The 23,316-nt window shown below is 43.9% G+C and overlaps 1 protein-coding gene across 1 annotated transcript; it reads left to right on the plus strand.

The window, feature by feature from the left end:
• Nucleotides 1–13,183: 13,183 nt before the first annotated feature.
• LOC130372992 (caspase-8-like) lies at nt 13,184–23,254 on the plus strand. The gene is made up of 7 exons (XM_056579181.1): nt 13,184–13,205; nt 13,689–13,751; nt 15,377–15,522; nt 15,642–15,938; nt 18,057–18,183; nt 18,383–18,956; nt 21,583–23,254. Exons 4-7 carry the CDS (start codon nt 15,666–15,668, stop codon nt 21,752–21,754), a joined length of 1,146 nt encoding a protein of 381 aa, XP_056435156.1. The 5' UTR covers nt 13,184–13,205; nt 13,689–13,751; nt 15,377–15,522; nt 15,642–15,665; the 3' UTR covers nt 21,755–23,254.
• The last annotated feature ends 62 nt before the right edge of the window (nt 23,255–23,316 follow it).

Genomic DNA, 23,316 nt, shown 5'->3' on the forward strand with positions numbered 1-23,316 from the left:
AACAATCCCTTCTCCTCCATGCTGTGGTTCAGTCTGACAGCTCATTGGTCAATGGGCAGCAGCTCATTTGCATTAAAGGAGAAATCCGGTGTAAAAGGGGTCTGTATTAAGGTAAGTGGCCTTTTAAGTGGTTTAAAATAGCGATTTAGTTTTTACATGCCCTCATCGTTCCAAGTTTATAGCGTTTTGGTAGAATCGGCTAAAAACAGCCAACGAAAGAATGCGTCTATACTCGTTTTTTTGCTCCCAACCGAACATTCCAACTCATTATCATACCAAACATTTCCCAAATCCATTTCACACCGGATTTCTCCTTTAAAGCTACAGACACCAGAAACAGCGTATTCTGAAGCGACTGAAACAGAGGAATAGCGGTAGACGATTTTTCCCTAAAACTATTTCAAGCAAACAGCTTCAAAAACATGTTTTCTGGAACTCAAATACTATGTTTACTTGTTGGGAAAACACCATTATATCTCTCCTTTAAAAAAAAGAGGAACAATTACAGCCGTCCGGCCGTTCGGGAAATCTCCCAAACCTCCCGATGGCCAGTCCGCGCCTGATGGTAACTCACGGCACCACGTGGCTGCGTGGATCTCCGTCTGTGCAGCGGTTGATGTTGATAGCCGCGTCCAAGAGAGGGTTCATCTTAACACCGCGGTGTGGGTTGTATTTCATATGCAACATCGCTCATTATAATGCTGAAACACAACGAAGGCCCCTCCCCTTTTCTGAACCTGACCTATCAGCTGACCTAGGGGCAACCTCTTCACCCCATGAACTCCCCAAAAGTCTCCCCCATGTTCCTACGGGGTCGCTACAGTATCTTCAGGTGGGCTGGCCCGTAACCACGGGGATAACACGTCACCCCTTTGTCTTTCGGCGATACGTATTGCGAAATATATTTTATCATTGTACAATGGTTTGATTTTGTAGCGTTATACACTTGTTATACAGAGCTTGATGGTGGCGAATTACATGGGAAATTTAATTAGTTGCGTTGCCTTTTTGTTGAGGCAACAATAGCAAGGATCCTGATCGTCGGGATCCAGGCAGACTCTTAACTCACCATTAGTTTCCCTTCCACAGGTGGAGTCAGTTGTTCCACATGTTCAATGACCCCACACTTTGTCCTCCTGGCCACCTCCTTATTCACTCTCCTCTGGGAATGCTCCACAGGGTCGGCATCCCTTTTCAGTTGGATTTTCTAGGAAAACGGTTGTTTCCAATGTTAAGATTCTGGGAAAACGATGTGCAATGTCCCTTTCCACTTCGCATCCGCTCCATGCGTGGCGTCGTCGGACACCTCATGCTGCTCTGCTAGCTCACCAGCCTCCCTGTATTATCCAACGTGAGGGCAACTTACCTGAACAGCTTGCTTAATCTTCTTGTCGTTGGTTCCAAAAACGATCTGGTCACAAATCAATGAATCCCCAATTTCATTAAAAGTGCACAACTTAATGTTTAGCTTGAGGTCTGTGAGGAAACCATGAAATGACTCCTTGATGTTGAATACACACCTCTCGTACGTTTCGTTTTTCTTAAAACAGGCAGTGCTCGTCGAATCTCTAATACCTTTTCCGAGTTGTCTTCTGATTGGTTGTAGCGCTATCCTATTGGGTTAGTGCAGAGGGAACTTGAAAGACAACCGTTTATCCCGCCCACACTGCCACCGTACGAGACCAGACTAGTGGTGGATTTAATGATTTGTTTCCGTGACCCAGTTCGTTTGATTCAGTTCGCCACGAGGAGTCGTTCGCAAATCGTTCGGTCGAGTTTCCGGTAGCACTAACTCCACTGAGTCTGACTGACTCAGCTGAGAACCGTGACTGAACGTGGAGGAGTCGTTCGCGTTGAATCGCATCATGGAATGCACGCCATTGCACGGTTCTCAGCTGAGTCAGTCAGAATCAGTGGAGTAAGTGCTACCGGAAACTTGTTTGTTCGTTCAGTCGAGTTTCCGGTGAATCGAATGGTGAACGAGACGACCGAACGAACGAGAGAGACGAACCGGTTCGGTTTGTTCGGTTTGTTTATACCCAATATCTTTCCGATATGGGTCTGGCTTGCCAGGTTACACCGGTGATATATATATATAGTTATATATAGATCCACAGGGTCTGTTGAGATGACGGTAAATAACAATGGATCAATGGATTCAACCATTGGTCGACCGGGTTCCTGCTACCATGTAATGTTTCTTCATGCGGACGAGATAGGACGAGACGAATGTAGCTAGAAAAAAAACAACTTTATAAATATATATATAAAAAATAAAAGAAATGGCTAGCGGCTGGGAGCCCTTCGTGACCGACCCATGTTTATCAGTAGAAACACATTCGTTTCAAAACACAGGCTTTTGGAAACATGAGAACAAAACTTAAGTGGTCAATTAAAAATATAAAAAGGTCACTTTATCCCATACAATTAAAACAGAAATGCACTTAAGAGGCATTGACACATGCTGTTACTCTATGTGGTCCAAAGGCTGAATGAACCTGATCTATTTAGCAAGCTATGACATCGTAAGTGTGTCTTCCTCTCACCCTCTTGCAGGCAAGAGCAGCCTTCTCAAGTTTCAAAGAAATGCTGTCTATCCAGTGCACCTTCATTCCTAAGTAACTTTTGTTGTTGGCGGATCAAATGTCCGCGGTAGTTGACACGTGATCCAGGAAGGACTCGAAAATTATTTTGAGCTTCCATTCCATGTCGTTATAACACTTGTTCAGGCAAAACGTGCCGAGGCAAGCAGGCACTGCAGACACACAGGCAGCACGCATGCACGCACCACAGCAGATAGAATTTTTACACGCAGGCAAACACGACTTGGGTAACGCAGGAAAGCGCGTTACTATAGTCTAGTAAAGTAGTGTAGTTACCAATATTTTAAATGTAACGCGTTACTTTACTTCGTTACCCAAAATGGAATATCGTTACTGCAATGCGTTACCCCCAACATTGTTCATAACCGGCCTCTCGCAACCTAAGACCCCACGTCATATCCCACCCCTTGCAAGCCCACACCCCTAAACTCCCCGGAGTTCTCCAGGCTAGGCAAGGCAAGGCAAGGCAAGGCAAGGCAAGGCAAGGCAAGGCAAGGCAAGGCAAGGCAAGGCAAGGCAACTTTATTTATATAGCACTTTTCATACACAAGGCAGACTCAAAGTGCTTCACATATAAACATTGTTATACATTAAAAAAAGAAAAGAAAACATATGCAAAGAAATGAGTAAAATAGAAAGTTAAAAAGGCTTTTTAGTAAGTAAAATTGAAAGTGAGTTAAAAAGGCATTTTAGTAAAATAAAGCTAAAGTATTTAAGATTTAGCAGAAAGCTAAAGCAAACATAAAAGTCTTCAATCTTGTTTTGAAGGTGCTCAGAGTTGGGGCAAGTCTTAAATCCTCAGGGAGTTTATTCCAGCTATTTGTTGCATAGTAACTAAATCCTGCTTTCCCATGTTTCGTGTTTACTCGGGGGATAATTAACAGATTGGTCTCAGAAGATCTGAGACCAATCTGTTAATTGGTCTAGACATTGGTCAAATGCAGAGATTTCATTTAATTCTGTAATACTTGCACATATGCGAGGACAAATATAAACAGAACCGCTGAAACCAAAACCTCAGTCTGGTCCACAACTTCCTTTAATGGTTACACAACATTACCATCCGATTTTGACCTCTGGTGTTACATGGAGCCTCATCTCATGCAGCTTTGTGTTCCTAGGAGCTGGAGGGTGCCGAGCAATATCCCATGTCGGCCCAACATAGAGGCTTCTGCTTGATCGTCAACAACTTTGACTTCAGCCGTTCCCGTTGAAACCAAAGTATTTTCGGATAGGGACAGTGATGAAGGTAGGCCCATGCTATACTAATACTTTGTGTGTGTGTGTGTGTGTGTGTGTGTGTGTGTGTGTGTGTGTGTGTGTGTGTGTGTGTGTGTGTGTGTGTGTGTGTGTGTGTGTGTGTGTGTGTGTGTGTGTGTGTGTGGTTAGATTCATGTTAGAGCAAATTAATCTGCCATCAAGTCAAGGTTAGGCTACAGGGTTTCTGTTTCTTTGTATTGAGCACTACTCTGCCCTTCCTAGAAATGGAGTGAAACCGGTTTTCATAGTAGAGCGGTTACTAAGAAGGTACTCAATACCGATAGACCTGTCTTAGGTGTGCATGCAACAAGGAAGATTCATGAATGCCTGGCATTCTCTCTCAGCGGCCAACCCCCATAGACATGCTTAGTACTATATCTCCTAACACAACAATTACTATTAAGGATATCCTGACATGTGATATAAGTTCAGACGAGTCCCCCATTGACCTCTTCCAACGTCTGGGGGACCACAACGACTCAGAGAACCTGCTGAGTCATTGTACTCATCTACTCTTTGCCATCAAATGCTTTGAGTTACTGTCTTATCTTGATCTCAATGGTGAGATGTCTATAGAACCACCCATCTCCCCTTACAGGTAAAGAATTCCCCCAACATGCATTACCTTTAGTCGTCTAACCAAGCTGTTGATCGTTCTCATTTTTAATGGCAAAGAATTTACCACAGACAACCAACCTTTAACACTGGAGCCAAATGTTATGAGTGCTTTCTCCATACTCTGTAAACCCAGAAATGCTGTTTCGTGAATGTTTCTAATTATGAATATAGTTTACATTTGTATGAGATCATGTTTTCAAACCCTTCATCTACAATGTTATTCTACAAACATTTTAAAGCCCTAAGGCAAGGGAAGTTAATTTAGGTAGCACACTTCCAACAGGGCCTTCAGAGTGCTCTACAGAGGAATAGTCTGTTATAATGATAAACTATGTCATTGTCAATGCACTTATCCCTTAGTCTACACTTGAAGTCTTCTTAGAAATGGAGCGCAAGGACCTCCTGAGCAGCTCTGACCTCCTCCGGCTTGAGGACCAACTCAAATCAAACCGCTGTCAATCGTTGCTGACAGACATCGGAAGGTCTCACAAGGTAAACAATCTCCTGATTTAAAAGTGAATCATAATGTCCAGTTGTCATTCATGCATTTGAGTGTATTATAATTATAATATATTATAACAAATAAATCCAATATAAACATATGCTGTATGCAAAAAAGCCCAAGAGACCGGATTTATCGGCTTCCAACCGAGGCCTCCATGGTATGCCGAACGCCTTGAAAAGTAAAAAAGCTGTTGGAAGACAAAGTGAAACAGAGGCCCCATCCCAATGTCCGGACTCATGGACTCCCAGACTTTGCTGAGCGTTCTCGCGGAATTATTAAGGCTTTAGGGCTGTCCCAAAGTTTAATTCCAAAGGGCGTGAGGGTTTGAGTCCACACTTACCGAGCCCTCTCCATGAGTCTGCATCAGTGCAGACTTCACCTAAGGGAATTACCCACAGTTCAAAGCGTTGTGACGTTTACCGCGGAGACCATAGGGAAATCCGGGAATTAGGAAGGCAAAGCACAACAAGACGACGCTATTGTCAATGCGCGTCCAGATGGGAATTTCAGCCTTTTTTCAGTGAGCCGGATCATTTGGATCAGCTCACCAACAAGAGCCGGCTCCTTTGGCCCCCAAGCGGCTCTTCATATTACTAATTATACCTTTTATAATTCAGCCAAATGTAGCCCGTTCTGACTTACGATTAGTATTTGTAGGCCAATAATCACCTTATTCAATACATCCTTTATACTTAAGCATTCAAAAGTAAAAATTAGATTTTCTATTATCAATAAATTGCTGTAGCTTATGACCACCAAATGACCATCGGCCCATAGCTCTGCTGTGCCAGTAAATTTTGGGCAATTCAAAGACTGGAAATGCCAACATATTCGTCAACTTAATGAGGACAAAACCGAGATAATTGTATTTGGTGCTAAAACAGAAAGGCTTAAAGTAACCCAAAACCTTCACTCTCTGTCCCTGAAAATCTCAATCAAAGCCAGAAATCTAGGGGTTATCATAGATTCAGATTTACATTTCGACAGTCACATCAAATCAGTTATAAAATCTGCATATTATCACAACATTATGTGTGTCTGTTACATTGGTCACACATTTAACAACTTTGTCTCCGTTCCCGTGTAATCGGGAGAATCGGGATGGGACTAGGCATTGATGAAGGTATACTTATACAAAACTAATATAGTCTCAGTCTTAGTCCAGATTCTGCTCCTTTACCCATATATACAGTACATACTGTGGCAACCCGTCTCTGGCATAGCGCCCCTGGAGACCAAGGGGACAGGTTGTGGAGACGGTGTACCACAGATTTTCAACAGTTGGCGCCAGTAAGAGCATCGGTGCCAATCATTGAAATGCGGAGCACCTGAGGAGCAGGTGGGGAAGCATGCTTTAAAAAGCATGCTTGCATTCTCATTCAGGGCTCTCCTGGTTCACGTGTGCGGATTGACCAGTGTCCGTGGGTGATGTGATTCCATCCGGAGGAACAAGACTGTGGATTCCTCCGAAGCTGGGTTTTGTTCGGTTTGATAGTAATATAATTTATGCTTGAATAAAAGTGCCATTTTGTCTTTAAGTAAGCTCCAGTTCGTAAGCTGATTGGAAGGAGGCGGCTCACTCACCAAGACGGGTTGCCACAATACACACTACTATCATATCATGTGATAATCTTTTTTACCATCTTTTACTATTGTCATTTTTTCAGGCCTGGTGTGTGTGTGTGTGTGTGTGTGTGTGTGTGTGTGTGTGTGTGTGTGTGTGTGTGTGTGTGTGTGTGTGTGTGTGTGTGTGTGTGTGTGTGTGTGTGTGTGTGTGTGTGTGTGTGTGTGTGTGTGTGTGTGTGTGTGTGTCCTATTTCAATTGCTTTACGGTCTTTCCGGTTCCTTCTGGATAAACGAATCGCAGCCAAACTTCTCCAGATTGAAGAGATCATCTAACGTGTGGCTCAGCGTCAGAGGTTGTGCGGGAGCGGCGGCCAAAGTTCACAGCAGGACCCCAAAAATAACCCGTTTATCAGAGACCTAAGCAGTAGTGGGCCCACATACGTATGGCATCGTATCACTATGCTTTATCCCAATGCTTTATTTCTCTCTGAAAGTAATAAGGATTGACTCTATGATGACTTAATGACTTCTTAAAGGTTGGGTATGGGATTTGTGAAACGACAGCAGATTTTGAAACTACACAACTCAAATGGTCCTACCCCCTCTCCTTCAACGCTGACCCCGCCCATTCCAAGTACATCATCTAGCGCAATCATCTAGCGAGCCAGGTCAGCAAGGTTGGAGTTTAGGGTTGTCTTCTAGTGCTAGGTCCAAATGTGGTGTGTCCAAATTAGCTAGTTAGCTAGCTCCAATAGCTACCGCAGGCTCACAACAAACAGAAGCTTGCTCTAGGACACAAGCTTTGAGTACGTGCACGAAGGGGTCACCCGCGGGGGGAGTGGGAGTGCAGTACGACCGTTTGATTGACGTACCTTCTGTCCAATGCCACTCGTGGTTCTGGAAATCATTGGCTGGAGTTTTTCGAGCCCTACCCGTTCCACAGATGATTGACTTGTTTAATTTTAATGTCAGTACTTCTAACTCAGTGGCTGTGAGTGGGTTATGATAAGGATTTCAAGTAATTTTTCCATTCCATACCCAACCTTTAAGATTTAACCACCTCCGTATTGCCACATCTTATCAGGAAGGGAAACGCCTCCATAAGGTAGGAGACGCCTGCCAGTTGAGGAAATATGGTTTCGGTTTCTAATAAACTTTCAGGTGAACAGCAGAAGCTGGCAGACAGTATCTCAGCCTACACAGACAGGACGTGTGTCTTCATTGAGATCAATTTAGAAAACGTGTTTCTGTTGGACGCTGTGGAGGAGGATATTAGGGGAGCCTGACACTAAAGCGGACGGAACCTATTGCTGTTCAAACACAATCTCACCAGGTAATACATTTAATTAAATTTTACGGCTGCCAAGCCTAAAGCGGACCAATAAGACCCTGACAGACCATTAAGACCCTGACGCAGACCATGAATAATCTGATTGAGCATTAAGACCGTGAAGCAAACCTTAAAGACCCTGAAAAAGACAATTAAGACCAATATTGTTTGCATGTTGATGACGCTGGAATAACCTCAGCTTGGATCTGTTGATGGGCGAACAAATTTCATGACCACACGTCTAAAGGCTTATTATGTTATGAGTTGCTCCACCTATCATCCTATTTTGATTAACTTTAGCCTGGTTAACCTTGACCTATGCTTCTTTATGTACACCAAGTTTGGTGATAATTGACTCAAGTTAACCCCGCCTTTAGTCACCTAACATAGATTGGGCTAATTTGGACGTCCAGCCACTGGTTTCCTAGGAACATATGCTCAACATGAGGAGATACAAATCTCTACAGGATTTCATGACTGTAGAAGAAAAAGGTCAGAAAATGTGTCCGTCCAAAGTCTGCATTTTCAGTTGATTGATATAGCTCCCCCTAGCCCAATATGGATACAATTTGGGGAGGTTCCTCTTGACCCATGTGCCTTTGACTACACCAACGTTGTCCCGGGGTGCACCACTGCGCCCTCTGCTGGCAGAGTCTGATACTGTACAAACAGTATACAACAGACCAGCCGCTTTACTGTCTGAAGATGATTGGGTTAAAATTAATTTAACCCTGCCTTTTTGAGCCTCTCAAAATTCACAGACCAAGCGGCTGGTCTGTTGTATACTGTACAGTATCAGACTCTGCCATGTTGTTTTCTCAATCGTCTTCATTTTACTTGAGCAGTTGGATCTTTGGTCCCCAACAGCCACTAAGTTGGTCCCGCTCAAATCAAACATACCCTGTATGAACTGTGTTGATTTTAGTCACAGGCCACGCCCATTTCAATGCCACGCCCTAATTGAAAATATGTTGACTTTTCAGAATTTGTCCGTGGGCTGGACAAAATTGCAGCACTAACCAATAAAAAGTCGCCGGCAGGGGGTTCATTTCAAAAGTTCACATTCAAACTAAACTTGGACCATCCAAGCAGACAATAAAAATACATTGAAGGACACTTGCGGCATGTTAATGCAATAATTTGGGGGGAATTCAGTTGAACTAAGTAATTTAATTTGACATAATGTAAGATACCCATCTCTGTCGTGTAGGATGCCCTCTTGTCTACTTCAAGACTCCAGAAAGAAAGAATTAGCTTGGATGGTCCCAGTGTAGTTTAAAAAATGCACCCCCTGCCGGCGACTTTCATTGGTTAGTGCTGCAATTTTGTCCCGCCCACGGAGGGTCTGCCTCATACGGATACAAATCAGTTCTATTTCATGTAGGCTACGCCGTCTAGGCTTCGCCTTATGGGCTTGTCCCGTGCTCGCGCACACTGAAAATTTGCAACTATGCACCAATCAACGTGGGCACCGCCCACATTCCCACGGCACGTGTATATAAGGCGGTGCAAAATGCCGCCCATCCTCCTTCTTTCAGCCTTTGTACTGATCAACGGAAAACGAAGATATGACTTCCATTAAGATGACTGGTGGCAGCGGCGTGGGCGAGGCCATGGCGCAACGGCCAGTGGCCCTTTTCAGGGGCCACTTTTCAGGGCCACTGGAGAGCGCTCCTGTAAGAGCTGGCGGGTGCTTTTCAGGGCCTCAGTGCGCCTCCTGTCCTGCCTCCCTGGCTCCGGGTGACGGACACCGGGCGTGTTTCAGGCGCCTTGGTGCTGAACACGCCGCGGCTGCCTTGGTTGCCCCCGCCTCCTCTGCAGCCTGCCGCGCGCTGCCTGAAGAGGGGCTCCTCTCCAGGCACCTCTTTTTCTCCCAGTCGGTGGTTCTCGCTGAGGCCATCGACATCTTCATGGCTGAAGTTCCGGACGCCCAGGACGCCGACGAGCGCTTCAAGGTTGACGACGTCGCCTCCTTGGACGGCGTCTTTCCTGGCTCTGCGTCCGAGTTCCCCCGCTCCTGTGCTTCCACCGAAGCCACTCTCGTCCCGAGGGAGAGACCGCGCCGGATGGCCGATCTCCTCGGCGACATCATGGGTGAGGCAGCGGCCATCAAGGGCATCCCTATCCCAGCCTCGCCACTCGCCCCCATGTCGGATGACATGCAGGGCGCGTGTTTTCGCACCCTGTCTTCCTCCCGCGGGTTACCCAGTGCCCCCTGTTTCCACCGGTTCAGCATCTTTTCACCGCTGCGGGTGGGGACCCCTCTACTCTGAAGGCCCCGGTGAGGGCATTCACTGACTTCACCAACGTGGAAGGGTGGGCTGATACTCAGGCGAGGTACCCATCCCTCGCCTGGAGCCTTCCCTGGCAGTGCTTCTCTGTCCGGGCGCCGGATGGCGTCCTAACGAGAAGCCGTCCGACTGCCCCCCGACTGCCTCCAGAACCTTGCAAGACTTGCTGGAGCAGATTCGAGCAGTTGGGCTTGTGCTCGCTCATTAAAATGCTGATTCAACATGGCGTTCCATATCATTTTATTTGTGAGGACATTTTTCACAGATGTGCAACTTCTGATGCATTAGTTCAAAATTTGGGTTTGCGAATGCACACCTTTTGGGCATGTTTTGCACCAACTGCTCTGCAATGATTGTAGCAAAATAATTTGTGCAACACAGACTTGCGTACTCGTAGACCCTATTTTGTGCTTACAATGGTAGAAAAATATTTACGACTTCAAATGTACTGTTAAACATTTGTGACTTTAGAGTACACATGCAAAATAAATATTTACGACTTCAAATTTACTGTGACTAGTGTGCGCATTCAAAATCTGCAGTTACAGGTGCTAAAGACTTTTGCTACAATAATACCTTAATATGCATGTGTGAACAAAGTTTCATGACTCTAAGTCAAAGCGGTTACGAGATATGTTTGTTCAAAGTTTGCATTTTTGCATTGTTGCTTTAGTGCCACCTTTGGGCCAATCAGTGTAATATTTATTCTCTGTTAAACTTGAGTCAGCCTCTACAGCTGTAGAAAGTTTCAACAAAAGTGTGCAAGCAGTTTAGGCTGTGTAAGTCAAACGTAGCTGAATAATAGGTTATAACAATAGGTTAAGATAAGTTATTTAGCTTTATTATAGCTTTATTTCATCCCATACATGGGAAATTAACTTGTTACAGCAGCCCATGGACCATAAAAGATGCAATAATAAAATAAAATAAGCAACCAGGCACAAGGTTGCCTCGGACCATGTGCCTGGCCCCCTAATAAAACTAACAATTACAATAAATTGCCTTGCACTTTGTGGTTGGCCCCCCTTAATAGCCTTTAAGTGCAAAATTAAGCTCAGGCAATCTAGGCTCTGTCCAGTAAACAAGCCTTATGTTCTCACCTGGTGACCTCATTAGATCACAGTTACAGTACTTACGGTGTTTTTCCATGCCATTCACTTGCAGATTGAAGATGGCACCAAAACGCGGCAGAGTCTACGACAAAAAAAACGTTGTTCAGGGCTACCTCCATGGCGTGACGTCAGTGAGGAGTATTCCAATGAAAGGAAAACGTTTCAATTGCTTCTTGCAGACGTCCCGAGACGAATATAGAAAATGCGTTGTGTATGGAACAAAGAAGCATGCACGCTTTGTGCAGGCAGCAGCCAAACACACGCCCTTGAAGCTAAGCGAAGTCGGGATTCCGAGTAAGTTATACATTATGTTTTCAAATGCATGCTTGTTTTATTCGTCGGCCAAGTAAAGTGGTGTATTGTTTGAGGGGCTATGCATGGGTGCTTTTGCGAAATGATTTACAGGTGGTGGGCATGGTGTTGGTGCTAATTAACAGGATATTAAAACAGAATTAAGTATTCTTGAATTGTAGAGTATTTTATAGCTAATCCATTTACCATCTTTACTCAATCAAAGATAATTTATAACAATTGGAGAGTTTGGCACAGAGAACATATTTATTAAGTATGCAGGTTGAGAGTTATGCTGATGGTTCTGCATCCATTTCTGGGTCGATTGGTGGGTGTGTCATTTACCCATGTCGCCTCTTCAGTGAAAAAGCGCATATGCAACTTGATCTGTTCGGACCGACACAATCCGGATGTGACGCAGCGGAAGTATCCTCGAAAATGAAGTCAGATTGTACTTTCGAAAATGCTTTAAGGCACAGACACACACCCAAACATGGCACCGGCTAGATATAAACAGCCAGTTACGAGGCAATTGTTGCATTCATCATGGATCAATCGACTGATAAGGGACCCAAGAGGCGACTGTCGGTGGAACAAAAGAAGAATGGACCAGAAAAGAGATCAGACACGAGTGAACGGGGAACTATGCAACTTTTTTGGCTTGATTTACCTTAATATAACAGGCTAAGAGTCATTGCGATGGTTCTATTATACATTTTTGTTCGATTGTTCGTTGTTTCGACTCCCCCTTGCGCATCTTGGCGGAGAAAAGGAATATGTTTCGGCCGGCGACCCGCCGCCCACTCTCGCGGGAGTCTCGGGTCTCGCAAAGTTACGAATTGCTTTACGGCACAGACCCCCAAACACGGGCCGTGTTCCAATACCCGTACCGTCCGTACTGCGTAGTCAAAATTTTAGTACTCAGTACGTTCCAATTCAGATCCGGCGAAAAGAAGTAATAATAATAATAATAATACATTTAATTTAGAGGCGCCTTTCAAAACACCCAAGGTCACCTTACAGAGCATATAGTCATCATACATTTTTTTAAAAACAAGACATTGTGGAAAAAATAAATAAATAAACATAAGCAATAAGAAATAAATAAAACAAAAACAAGACAAAACAAAACAGAAAAACAATCAAAACAGTGATCAGTTAGACGTTGTTGAAGTATACTTCAAGGACCCGGATGCCGTACTCAAAATGGGCTAATCGTGAAGTGTGGATCGAAGGACACTCCCCGTACTCAACGGCAGCCATCTTAGCTACGTAGCGGAAAAGGCGGAGCCAGGCTGAGCCAAAGTCGGCGCATTTTCCACATAGCCTGCATTAATAGAGTCATTTTGTAGTTTTTATAGTTTCTATAGCTTATTATAACTGCTAGGCGTAAAGAGTTCACCGTTCATAGCGGGATGTTTATTGCGGGGGAGGAGCCGCGGCGGCAGTCGTGATCGTAATTTCCGGTAGGTGCACCACGGAGTACTCGATTTGGAACAGCACTCACATCTGAAAAATTACCGTACTCAAGTGAGTACGGATAGTGCAGATAGTGTACTTCCTTTAAGTATACTCATGGAAGTACGGGTATTGGAACACGGCAACGGAACCGGCTCGATATAAACACAAGTAACTAAGCGATTGTTATATTCATCATAGATCAGCCGACTAAAAAGAGACAGAGAAACCCAATGTCGGAGGAACAGAAGAAGAGAAAAGGGAGACTGACCGACAGAGAGGCCAGACACGAGTAAACGTTGGACAAGCTTTTCAGGAATAGCGTGAAACGTTGTCTTTTTTTGACCTGCTGTCTAGCAACAACTAGTCAGGATAGATAAACTACAACACCATACCGGATCTAGCTACACCGGAAACCAAACAACAAGCACGCCGCACAAACTTGTTGGGGCAAGCAAGGTTACGGAGCGGGTGAAAAACTTTTGGGCCGCGAGGGCCGCAACTTTACCTGCACTGTTCAACTGAATTAATTAGCCTATCAAGTCACTGAATTGCGTGGTGTTGCAACATATTGCCTGTCTAACCTAACGTTGCATAATTTAAATAATATTATGATGCGACGCCACATAACTGGCCACAAACTTTGTCTTGCAGCCCCTCAGAGACAAGATGCATCACCAAGCACCAGCCATGAGCCCACAGGTCCAGAGTGTGCAGGTAGGATTGCTCATTAAGTGAATATTATTAGAATTAATATAATGAAGAGTATTGTGTAGACCTAGCCTAGTCCTACCAGACTCGTACTTCATTTCATTTGCACAGAGTCTGGATCTACTCAATTGACAAACGTTAAAGGGGACCTATTATGCTTTTTCGACTTTTATGACCTATAAACGTTGTTATAATAATTGATAGTCATGTTTAACCATACTAAAGTGTAAAATAATGACGCACATTTCGACGTATTCCCTGCTGACAGTCTGGGGTGGCTGTGCAGAGCGCTAAACACTCGGAACAACGTTTGCGATTCACATTTCTGGGTAATCATCTACGCAGAGGCACTCCTGCCACGCCCCCATATGCCTGGTCAAATCTGCCCGCGCGCGTGCGCTTCAAGTCCGCACTTTTCACTTCACAGTGTAGCTTTGCACGTTTGTGGAACAATGCCTTCCCCTCCCAAAAATGTTATACTATAATCAAGAGGACACACAGGCAGTTCAAATAAAAAGAGATAGAACTTTATTGATCTTTATAAAAATGTAAGATTGCTCCATATAACACCAGCAATGTAGTAAACGTTTGTAGGCCTAGAAAAATACGGTTAAATGTTATTGCTTAAGAAACAGATTCCTTCCAAATAACTATTTATGAAAAATGCAATCAATTTATATAAAAGTAAATGGTTACATATCGACCAGCAACAAAGTTGGAGTAGCCTACCCAAATAATGAATTGTAATACACCAACATTGTTAATTGTTATACAAAGCTAAACAAGCAAATTAAAATGAAATACCAACGCAACTGAAATGTTAATATTAGACTATTAACAATATTATGAGAATTACGTAGGTCTCCCATAATCATTCAGGTAATCAATACATCCGTGCCTGTTCCAGCTATTTCAAAGATATTTGTGTTTTGTATATCCGTGTTCAGCGCTATTCATGTTAAGTAAAAGGAAAAACCTCGAACACGAGAAGTAAATGGAGCCGTGCACTTCTTTAATAGGTCCATGGCACTGAGCCGTTTGTTTCACTACGACTCCTTTCAGCTGCCCACCCCTCCAAACAGCCAACAAAAAATAAATACATAAATGGCTTGCTCCATGGGCAGCAAGCTGGCTTTTCTCCCTTGCGCGCTATTGGCTGGTTTAACATGATGACGACAGGGAAGCGATCGAAGCGATCCTTGGTCTGATTGGTTGAAGGTCTATTATTTTTATTATATATTTATATTGTTACATTATACTATTGCTTTTGTTTTACCCAAAAAGTTAAATACAAGCACTATATACTATGTTTACTTGTTGGAAAAATCACCAAAATATGTCTCCTTTAAATAACAGAGCCTTAAAGGATGTCTGGGTGATAACACATTTAGTGGCAAAATAAACCTATTTGTTCTATTTTGAAATGATTCATGGCTGATAGATATCAAGAGCAAGGCTTAATGTTTCATTGCACATCGTAGGTTTGTGTATCAATTAAAATAATAAATGTCTGAGTGGTCTATTGGTCTCTTGTTTTAAATGATTTAGAGGGGGTGGTGGTGTTGGCAGAATAACTGTTGGTATGCATGGACATGTATTGTAATTGTGCGCTTATCTTTTCGGTTGTACAGACAATGTCGGAGATGGCTTGGTCATCTGGATAAATGATGCGACTACGGTGAGGGTGTTTAAGTCCATTGATTTTTACTACAAGGAACCCAGTTGTTTTCGCACATTTACTGTAGCGCAGGTGGCTGACCTCAAACATGAAGACTATGTAAGTGGATCAATACTTGAAAGGAAACAAGGATGAATTTGTATGCTGGGCATGAATCTTCCATATGCAATATTAGGGATGAGTAGATAAGCATGTGGTGTCTTTTTCCTGTATTGTAGGTTGGAAAGATCCAGGCAAAGGTCATGTGCCTGCAGGATGGCAGTAAAATGGGCAATGTCTATGGCAAACTGCTGGAGCTCAAGGAATGCCATGTTGCTGACCGCACCGGGAAGATGTGGCTGCAACTCTGGGGGGGGTGTATTGGCCAAGTGGAGCAGGACGAGTCCTACGTCCTGGAGAACCTGTCGGTCCGTGAAGGGGTAGAGTTGTATCTGACGACTACAAAGAACACCACCATCCGGATCTCAGAGGAGAAGGTCCAGGTTCCAGAATCTGTTGCGAGGCAGCGACTGCAGGTGAAGCAGCACGAGCAGGAGCAGGAGGTGGAGCAGGAGGGGCTCACCACGGTGCGGGGACCAGTCTGTGGAGTCAAACTAGCTGACCAACGGCAGTGCAGCAGCTGCCACAAATGGCAGCTGGCCTTTAACCTAACGGCCATAAACCATCGCTGCGAGGCCTGTGTCCTCCTTCAGAGGGTTGGGTCCTATGTACAGGCTGTCAACGGGACAATCATGGTCAATAAGGGGGATGGGAAACTCCCGTTGACATTGACCTCGACTGTCCTGATGACATACCTGAGTCAAAACGACCTCCAGGAGCTGCTTTCAGATGTGCAGTCGGTGGAGGAGCACTTTTTTGAAGTGGGGGTGTTTGAAAACCAATACATTGCCAACAATGTGGTTGTCGTTGTCACAACAGGGAATGTTTGAATACAGGATGGTCGTAATTAATAGCATATTAAGAAGTCGTGTCATAATAATTCAATTCTGTGCCATTCAAAAATCATTTTAATGGCACAGAAGATAGTGTTATTAATGAAATCCCCATTTTTAAAGTATTAAAACATATTTTAAAGCTCGGCTATACTCATCATCCACCAACAGATGGTGCTATGGGACTTTAGTGTGACAGCCCATAGAGCGAGTAGCAGGTGAAGAGGAATTCAGTTTAGTGATCGAAATTTCATTTACCTTTGCCTTCCAAACGGCTCTTCATATTACCACTTATACCTCTTATAATTCAGCCAAATGTAGCCCGTATTGATTTATGATTCGTATGTGTATGCCTATATATCACTTAAATTATTCAATACATCCTATTTGTATTAAAAAGTAAAAATTACATTTTCTAATATCAATAAATTGCTGTAGCCGATTTTCATTTCATTGTTTTCATGGGGATGCACGCAACGCGCATCCCCGCCCCTCGCTGCTTGCTTAATGGTATGATCCTTGTCTATCAGACATTTATTGGTTGCATGCATGAACCTGACAGTCAGTCACTGCACACACGCATGGCATGCACGAAGCACCCGTAGAGCATAACATTAACATTACATTCAAGCCTAACCTTGACTTGATAGGCTATTCATTTGCATGTATCTACCTACTATTTGCATGTTGGCATTGCTTTTCAGAGTCATTTGTGTCTTTTTGTGGGTCTATACACCTGCTAACTACAACCCATCAAGCTTATTGCAGGTTCATGGCCTATTAGCACTTCGTTGAAGTAAGCAGATATGTGCATGATGGCATACATGTCTTTCTGTATACGCTGCTAACTCATGTCCCATGCAGGTTTATTGTCTTTTTGCACCTAGATGCACTCTCAAGGATAGGTCTTATAACCCTAAAAGTACACATGCCTACATTAAATTACAATCAATGTGTTCACAGCTGCACGAGTAGATAGAAAATTATTTTTTTATAGTTAGTTGAACATTATAGGGTCTCTGCCTTCCATTCCCTGTTTGCTAAGTTAAACACATAAAATCAACTAAATCTGTCCCAGTGCTATAAAAATTCTCGAGAATATTGGTCCAGAACATTTCACCGCTCGGTCTCTTGATTCTCCAGATGCTTCCCTGCCGTCGATGCAGGTAAAACAGCAAAAAACGCTGTCTTTCTCAGTAACGCAGTGCTTGTGACGCCTTTCTTCTTCGTCGTTTCTTCTATTTGTCTCTAACTCATGCTCCAATCCTTTATTGAAGCGTCAGATGTTGTGGATGCGACGGAATACATGATGCAATGTTGCAGCAACATTTAAGATGATCGCGATGAGTTCTGCCTCCATGCTATCTGTTGTCAAACCATACCCATCTACAGTGACAGCTGCCGCACTTATTCTGCTTCATATCCGGCCTCTCGCGACCTCAGACCCCACGTCATATCCCACCCCTTGCAAGCCCAACTCCCTTAACCACCCGGAGGTCCCCAGGCTACATGGGTCAAATGCAGAGATCTGATTTATTTTTGGAGTACTTGCACATATGCAAGACAAATAAAAACGGAATCGCTGAAACCAAAACCTCAGTCTGGTCCACAACTTCCTTTAACGGTTACACAACATTACCATCCGATTTTGACCTCTGGTGTTACATCGAGCCTCATCTCACGCAGCTTTTGTGTTTCTAGGAGCTGGATGCCAAGAAATATCCCATGTCGGGTCCACAGAGAGGCTACTGCTTGATCGTCAACAACTTTGACTTCAGCCGTTCCTCTCCAAAACTTAGTAATCGAACAGGGACAGTAAAAGATGCAGGTAGGCCCATGCTATCATAATACAATAGTAATATAGTCTCAGTCCAGATATTTATATTTGTGTGTGTGTGTGTGTGTGTGTGTGTGTGTGTGTGTGTGTGTGTGTGTGTGTGTGTGTGTGTGTGTGTGTGTGTGTGTGTGTGTGTGTGTGTGTGTGTGTGTGTGTGTGTGTGTGTGTGTGTGTTACACTGGTCCTGCAGAGAGCCTGAGTCTTGTGTTCAGCTGGCTGGGCTTCCAGGTGGAGGAGGTGAAGGACGCCACCAGAGACCAGATGCTCTCCTCCATGCGGGAGCTGGCCAGCAGGGACCACAGTGGGATGGACTGCGTCGCTTGCGTCGTCCTGAGCCACGGCCTGGAGGGCGGCGTGTACGGGGTGGACGGGGGGGTGGTCCGGCTGGAGAAGCTCAAATGGTATGTGAATGGGGAGCAATGCAGCTCCCTGATAGGGAAGCCCAAGCTGTTCTTCATCCAAGCCTGCCAGGGCATCGAGGAGGAGAAGGCGGTCCCCGTCCCGGCCGACGGACCCGTCAACCCTAAGGTCCACGACCAAACTGACGGACCCAGCGGATCCGGGGTCCCCGCCCAGACCGACGGACCCAGCCACCCTGGGGATATCCGCAGCGACTTTGCGTCAGCGACTGAGTCGATACCCATTACGGCAGATTTCCTGACCGCCATGGCTACCACTCCCTCCTATGTCTCTCTCAGAGACAGGAAGAAAGGCACCTGGTTCATCCAGTCCGTGTGCAAGAACCTTGAACTCTTGGTTCGACGGTGAGTGAAACTTTCCTGTTTAGACATTGTTGTCGATGTAGAGGGGGGAGGGGTAGGGCCCTTCCTGCGGAAGTCCACAATCAACTCCATCTTTGTGTTCAGGATCAGGTTGTTTTCCCCGCACCACAGTTTCAGAACCCTCACTTCCTGCCTGTAAGCCGTGTCATACTCATTGCTGATAAGTCCTATCACGGCTGTGTCATCTGCAAACTTAACTTTGACATTACTGCCGTAGTGTGCTCTGCAGTCATGAGTAAGCAGTGTGTACAGCAGAGGGCTGAGCACACAGCTATGAGGACTGCCGATGTTGAGGATGGTGGGTGAGGATAGGATGTTGTTAATCATAACAGACTGAGGTCTGGGTCAGGAAATCCAGTATCCAATTGCAAAGTGACGGAGCGAGTTACAGTGCTGACAGCTTGTTGATCAGTGTCTGTGGAATGATTGTATTGAAAGCAGAACTAAAATCCAGAAAAAGTAGTCGCACATATGAATTGCTCTTTTCTTCAGATGTGTGAAAGCTTGGTGGATAACGGCTGAAACTGCATCAGCATTCGAACGGTTCTGCCTGTAAGCGAACTGGTGACAGTCGGATGTGATGTTAATGGTGTTCTTGATATGTGACATTACCACCCTCTCAAATGTTTTCATGATGATTGGGGTGAGTAGAGCAACAGGTCTACAGTCATTGAGACAGGTGACCGTCTGGGCTTTTGGTAGTGGTTGTAGCAGGAGTGCAACCTCCCTCTCTGATACACTCAGTGTGTAGTCCCCTGGCGAGGATGTAAGCTTGGTGGTAGGGGAGTTATTATTGTATATTATATATATACAATATATATAATATATTATTGGAGGCCTCAAAACGGGCATAAAAGTGGTTCAGAGCATCAGGCAAGGAGGGGTCGGTGGGGCATTGTGCATTCTTCTTGCTGTAATTTGTAGCACACTTAATGCCAGTGGTTCTCAAAGTTTTGACAGCTGAGGGCCAATTTAGGAACCCAAAATTTGACTGAGGACCGCCAGAGGAAAAAAATAATGGCGGGAAACGCTATCAGCATCCCAGTGGTGAAAAGTGTGGTCTAAATCACGAAACTGAGGTTCATCCTTTCAAAGAAATGCACAGTCGGATTAAAACTAACTAATGTAAAAGGATTTAATTGAAAGCTAGAGAGAGTCGAGTTTTCTCTTTATATTTATTTATTTTTTGTTTAAATTAATATTGATATAATAATGATAAAAAAAGGGTGGGTTTTTTTATGTTTTCTGTTTACCGTCGTCGTCATCATTGTTAACATCGACATTGTCATCCCCTTTAGCCTTTATTTATTGGGTTTCATTACCATCTACAAGTTTCCATTCACCAGTTGTTAGTCGTCTTTTCAGTAAATTAAACTTTCAAACTATACTCACATCTGGACTTGGATTTGTTTGGAAAGAGGCGTAACTGCATGGAGGCCACGTAATCATCTTAGTGGCCTTTATTGGAAAGCTGTCGCTACAAATACATTTCTAATTATACAATGGGGGACCTAAATCCAGCGATCTGATTGGTTCCCAACTGTTGTATAATGAGCGTATACATAACTGCTATGACGCCCGATCATTTTGTGAAAGTTTGCATATCACTCCGCGCCTGGAAGTAGAAACAGTTACAAAGTAAAACATATGTTGGATGATGGAGAGGGTGTAAATGTTGTTACTCCGGGAGTGAGCAAGGCGATTGAGAGACTAACGAAAGCTTAGGCACACGGCGAGTGAACTGCTCCATAGGATAATGCGTTCAAACTCGCACACAACGCCTAACTGATCACTGTTTTGATTGTTTTTTTTGTTTTGTTTTGTTTTGTCTTGTTTTTGTTTTATTTATTTCTTATTGCTTATGTTTATTTATTTATTTATTTATTTATTTATTTTTTCCACAATGTCTTGTTTTTAAAAAAATGTATGATGACTATATGCTCTGTAAGGTGACCTTGGGTGTTTTGAAAGGCGCCTCTAAATTAAATGTATTATTATTATTATTATTATAAATTGCCGGCGAACTGCTCTAGCCGAGCCTTCTCTCGGAGGGACGCTAAAGTGTGTTGCATAGCGACCGTCGATGCATAGCGGCAGCCAGGAGGGACTACTTTTTTGTATTCTTTATTAAAACGGCTACTTTGACTTTCTTGGTTTCTTTTTAAATGTAGTGTGTCTATAACTTTCGTTTCGCCATAACAGTAACCGTTGTATAAAAGCAATAGATCACTTCAGTAGGTGGCATGTGCTCATTATACCACTGTGAAGGGGGTCGCCGGCCCTCCGCTGCGCGTCGGGGCCGGACAACGCCCCTTAACAGTGGTATAATGAGCACATACCACAGCCTGGCGTGATCTATTGCTTAAATGTATTTTTCCATAACCGTTGCACGCTTTACACATTTCATCTTAGATTTTTATTTTGTATGTAATTATTTTCTTTGTGCCATCATTTAATATTGATATATCCAGTTGTTTTTGCATTTTATATTTCTATCCTCATACTGTTTGAATGTAAAAGTTAGGCTCTTCCGGACTAGGAGGAAACAAATTCCTATAACTGTTCACATACTGACTGGGACTTGTGTTCTTTGCTTTCCCAATAACAGAGACTTACTCAGTATCCTGACGGAGGTGAACAACGACGTGAGCCAGATGTCCGACCCCAACAGCAGCATGAGACAGATGCCCCAACCTATCCACACTCTGCGGATGAGTGTGTTCTTCCCAGTCCCTGAAAAGCTTCCTCCCAGTCTGCCCACCAGTTGCTCCCCGGGCTAAGTTCCAATTGGTCAACTTGTGCACTATATAGTTCAATACTTAGGGTGTCCCATATTGTAAAATTTTCCAAAATGAGAGTGTAACAATCAGGTTCCCAATATAGGGCAAGGGCACTACTTAGTACCCATTTATGGAGCCATTATGCTACTCGTTTGTTTTTTATTTATTTGGTGACATGCAGTTTTGTGTTTGACCACTGGGTAGAGCATTGGCTCAGGGGAAAGCATAACTGGCACGGTCAGGTATGTGTATAAATAATAAATAATACCCTTTCAGCGTGTCAGCAATATTTGTTTGCTCTGTACCGAACCGATAGGAAATGAATGAACTGAAATGGACAACAACAAACAAACTGGAATGTGTGCTACGGTGAGCATGCTCCGACAACATTTTCTTCTTTCGAGTTCTCCCGCTTCGCCCCACACATGGGTCTAATGTAGAGCCGGTTAAAAGGCTCTAGGCCATAATGCACTGTTAAAGAAGTCGTTAATTGCAGTGCTTTATGCCTGCACCGGTATTGTATGCTGTGTGTGTTTATCCCTTTCACTGCCAGCACAGGATGCAGGAAATGCAGATTCTCGATGCACCCCACATTAATGGCCTAAGTGAGGGGATGCAAAATCGGGATCACAGAGGCCACCCATTCCATATGACTGGTCCACCACTCATCAACGACCAACCAACTTTCATGAAGGAGATATACACAAATGTGCATTTCCTGTTGAAAAGTGTGAGCATTTGTCGTCGCTACATAGATTTAACTCTTCTCTTGTGTTCCGTTGTTTATGCAACTTCTCCTATCCCTTTATGTTTTCTCTTATCATGAAATGGCTAGGTAAGTTTGGGGTACCCTTTCCATGTGCATCGCATAGGTTTTTCTCTGTCAAAGACATTAGGGTATTGGTGTGTGCCACCCCTGTAGTTTTGTTAAAGTAGAGAGTAGGAAGGTTTGTTTTCATTCATTTCTGGTTACCTCTACTTTTAGGAAGACTGGTTGTCATGATAAGTTCTTTGATTTGGCACCACCTCCAGCTCCCCCCCCCCCCCCCCCACCACCATTTTTGTATAGTGTGCCACACATTAAAGAAACGTCACTCAACACAAGTGTTGTCACTCACCTGTTTTACTGGTTTATGTTTAAGTCCCTTATTTCCTAGACAGTCAGTAGGTTCATAACAGAGGTGTACAACTTCCCACTCATTTAAAAGCGGAATCATCCAAAGATGCTCCGGCACAAACGTGTTCTTCCTGCTTGGCCGATCCCCAGTGTTGGGATTCGTCCTCTGCTCGCCTACTGAAGATACGCTCCACCATCAGGCCTTCTGGGACTGTTGGAAGACTTGGTTTACTTTCAGTTTAAATATTGATGCATATTTAATTTCAGATGGTCGACTCAAGGCATGAAATTGTTCTTTGTTACAAATATAATTGTATTCATTATTTGGCAATGGAGAAGAATAAAAATGTGCAATAGTTAAGTGACTTAAGTCGTGTTTTGATATGTTTTTTATAGGACTTTTATGGCTTGATACATGTTCACAAATATGTTGAAATAATTATTC

This window comes from Gadus chalcogrammus, chromosome 20, assembly GCF_026213295.1.
Source record: "Gadus chalcogrammus isolate NIFS_2021 chromosome 20, NIFS_Gcha_1.0, whole genome shotgun sequence".
NCBI lineage: Eukaryota > Metazoa > Chordata > Actinopteri > Gadiformes > Gadidae > Gadus > Gadus chalcogrammus.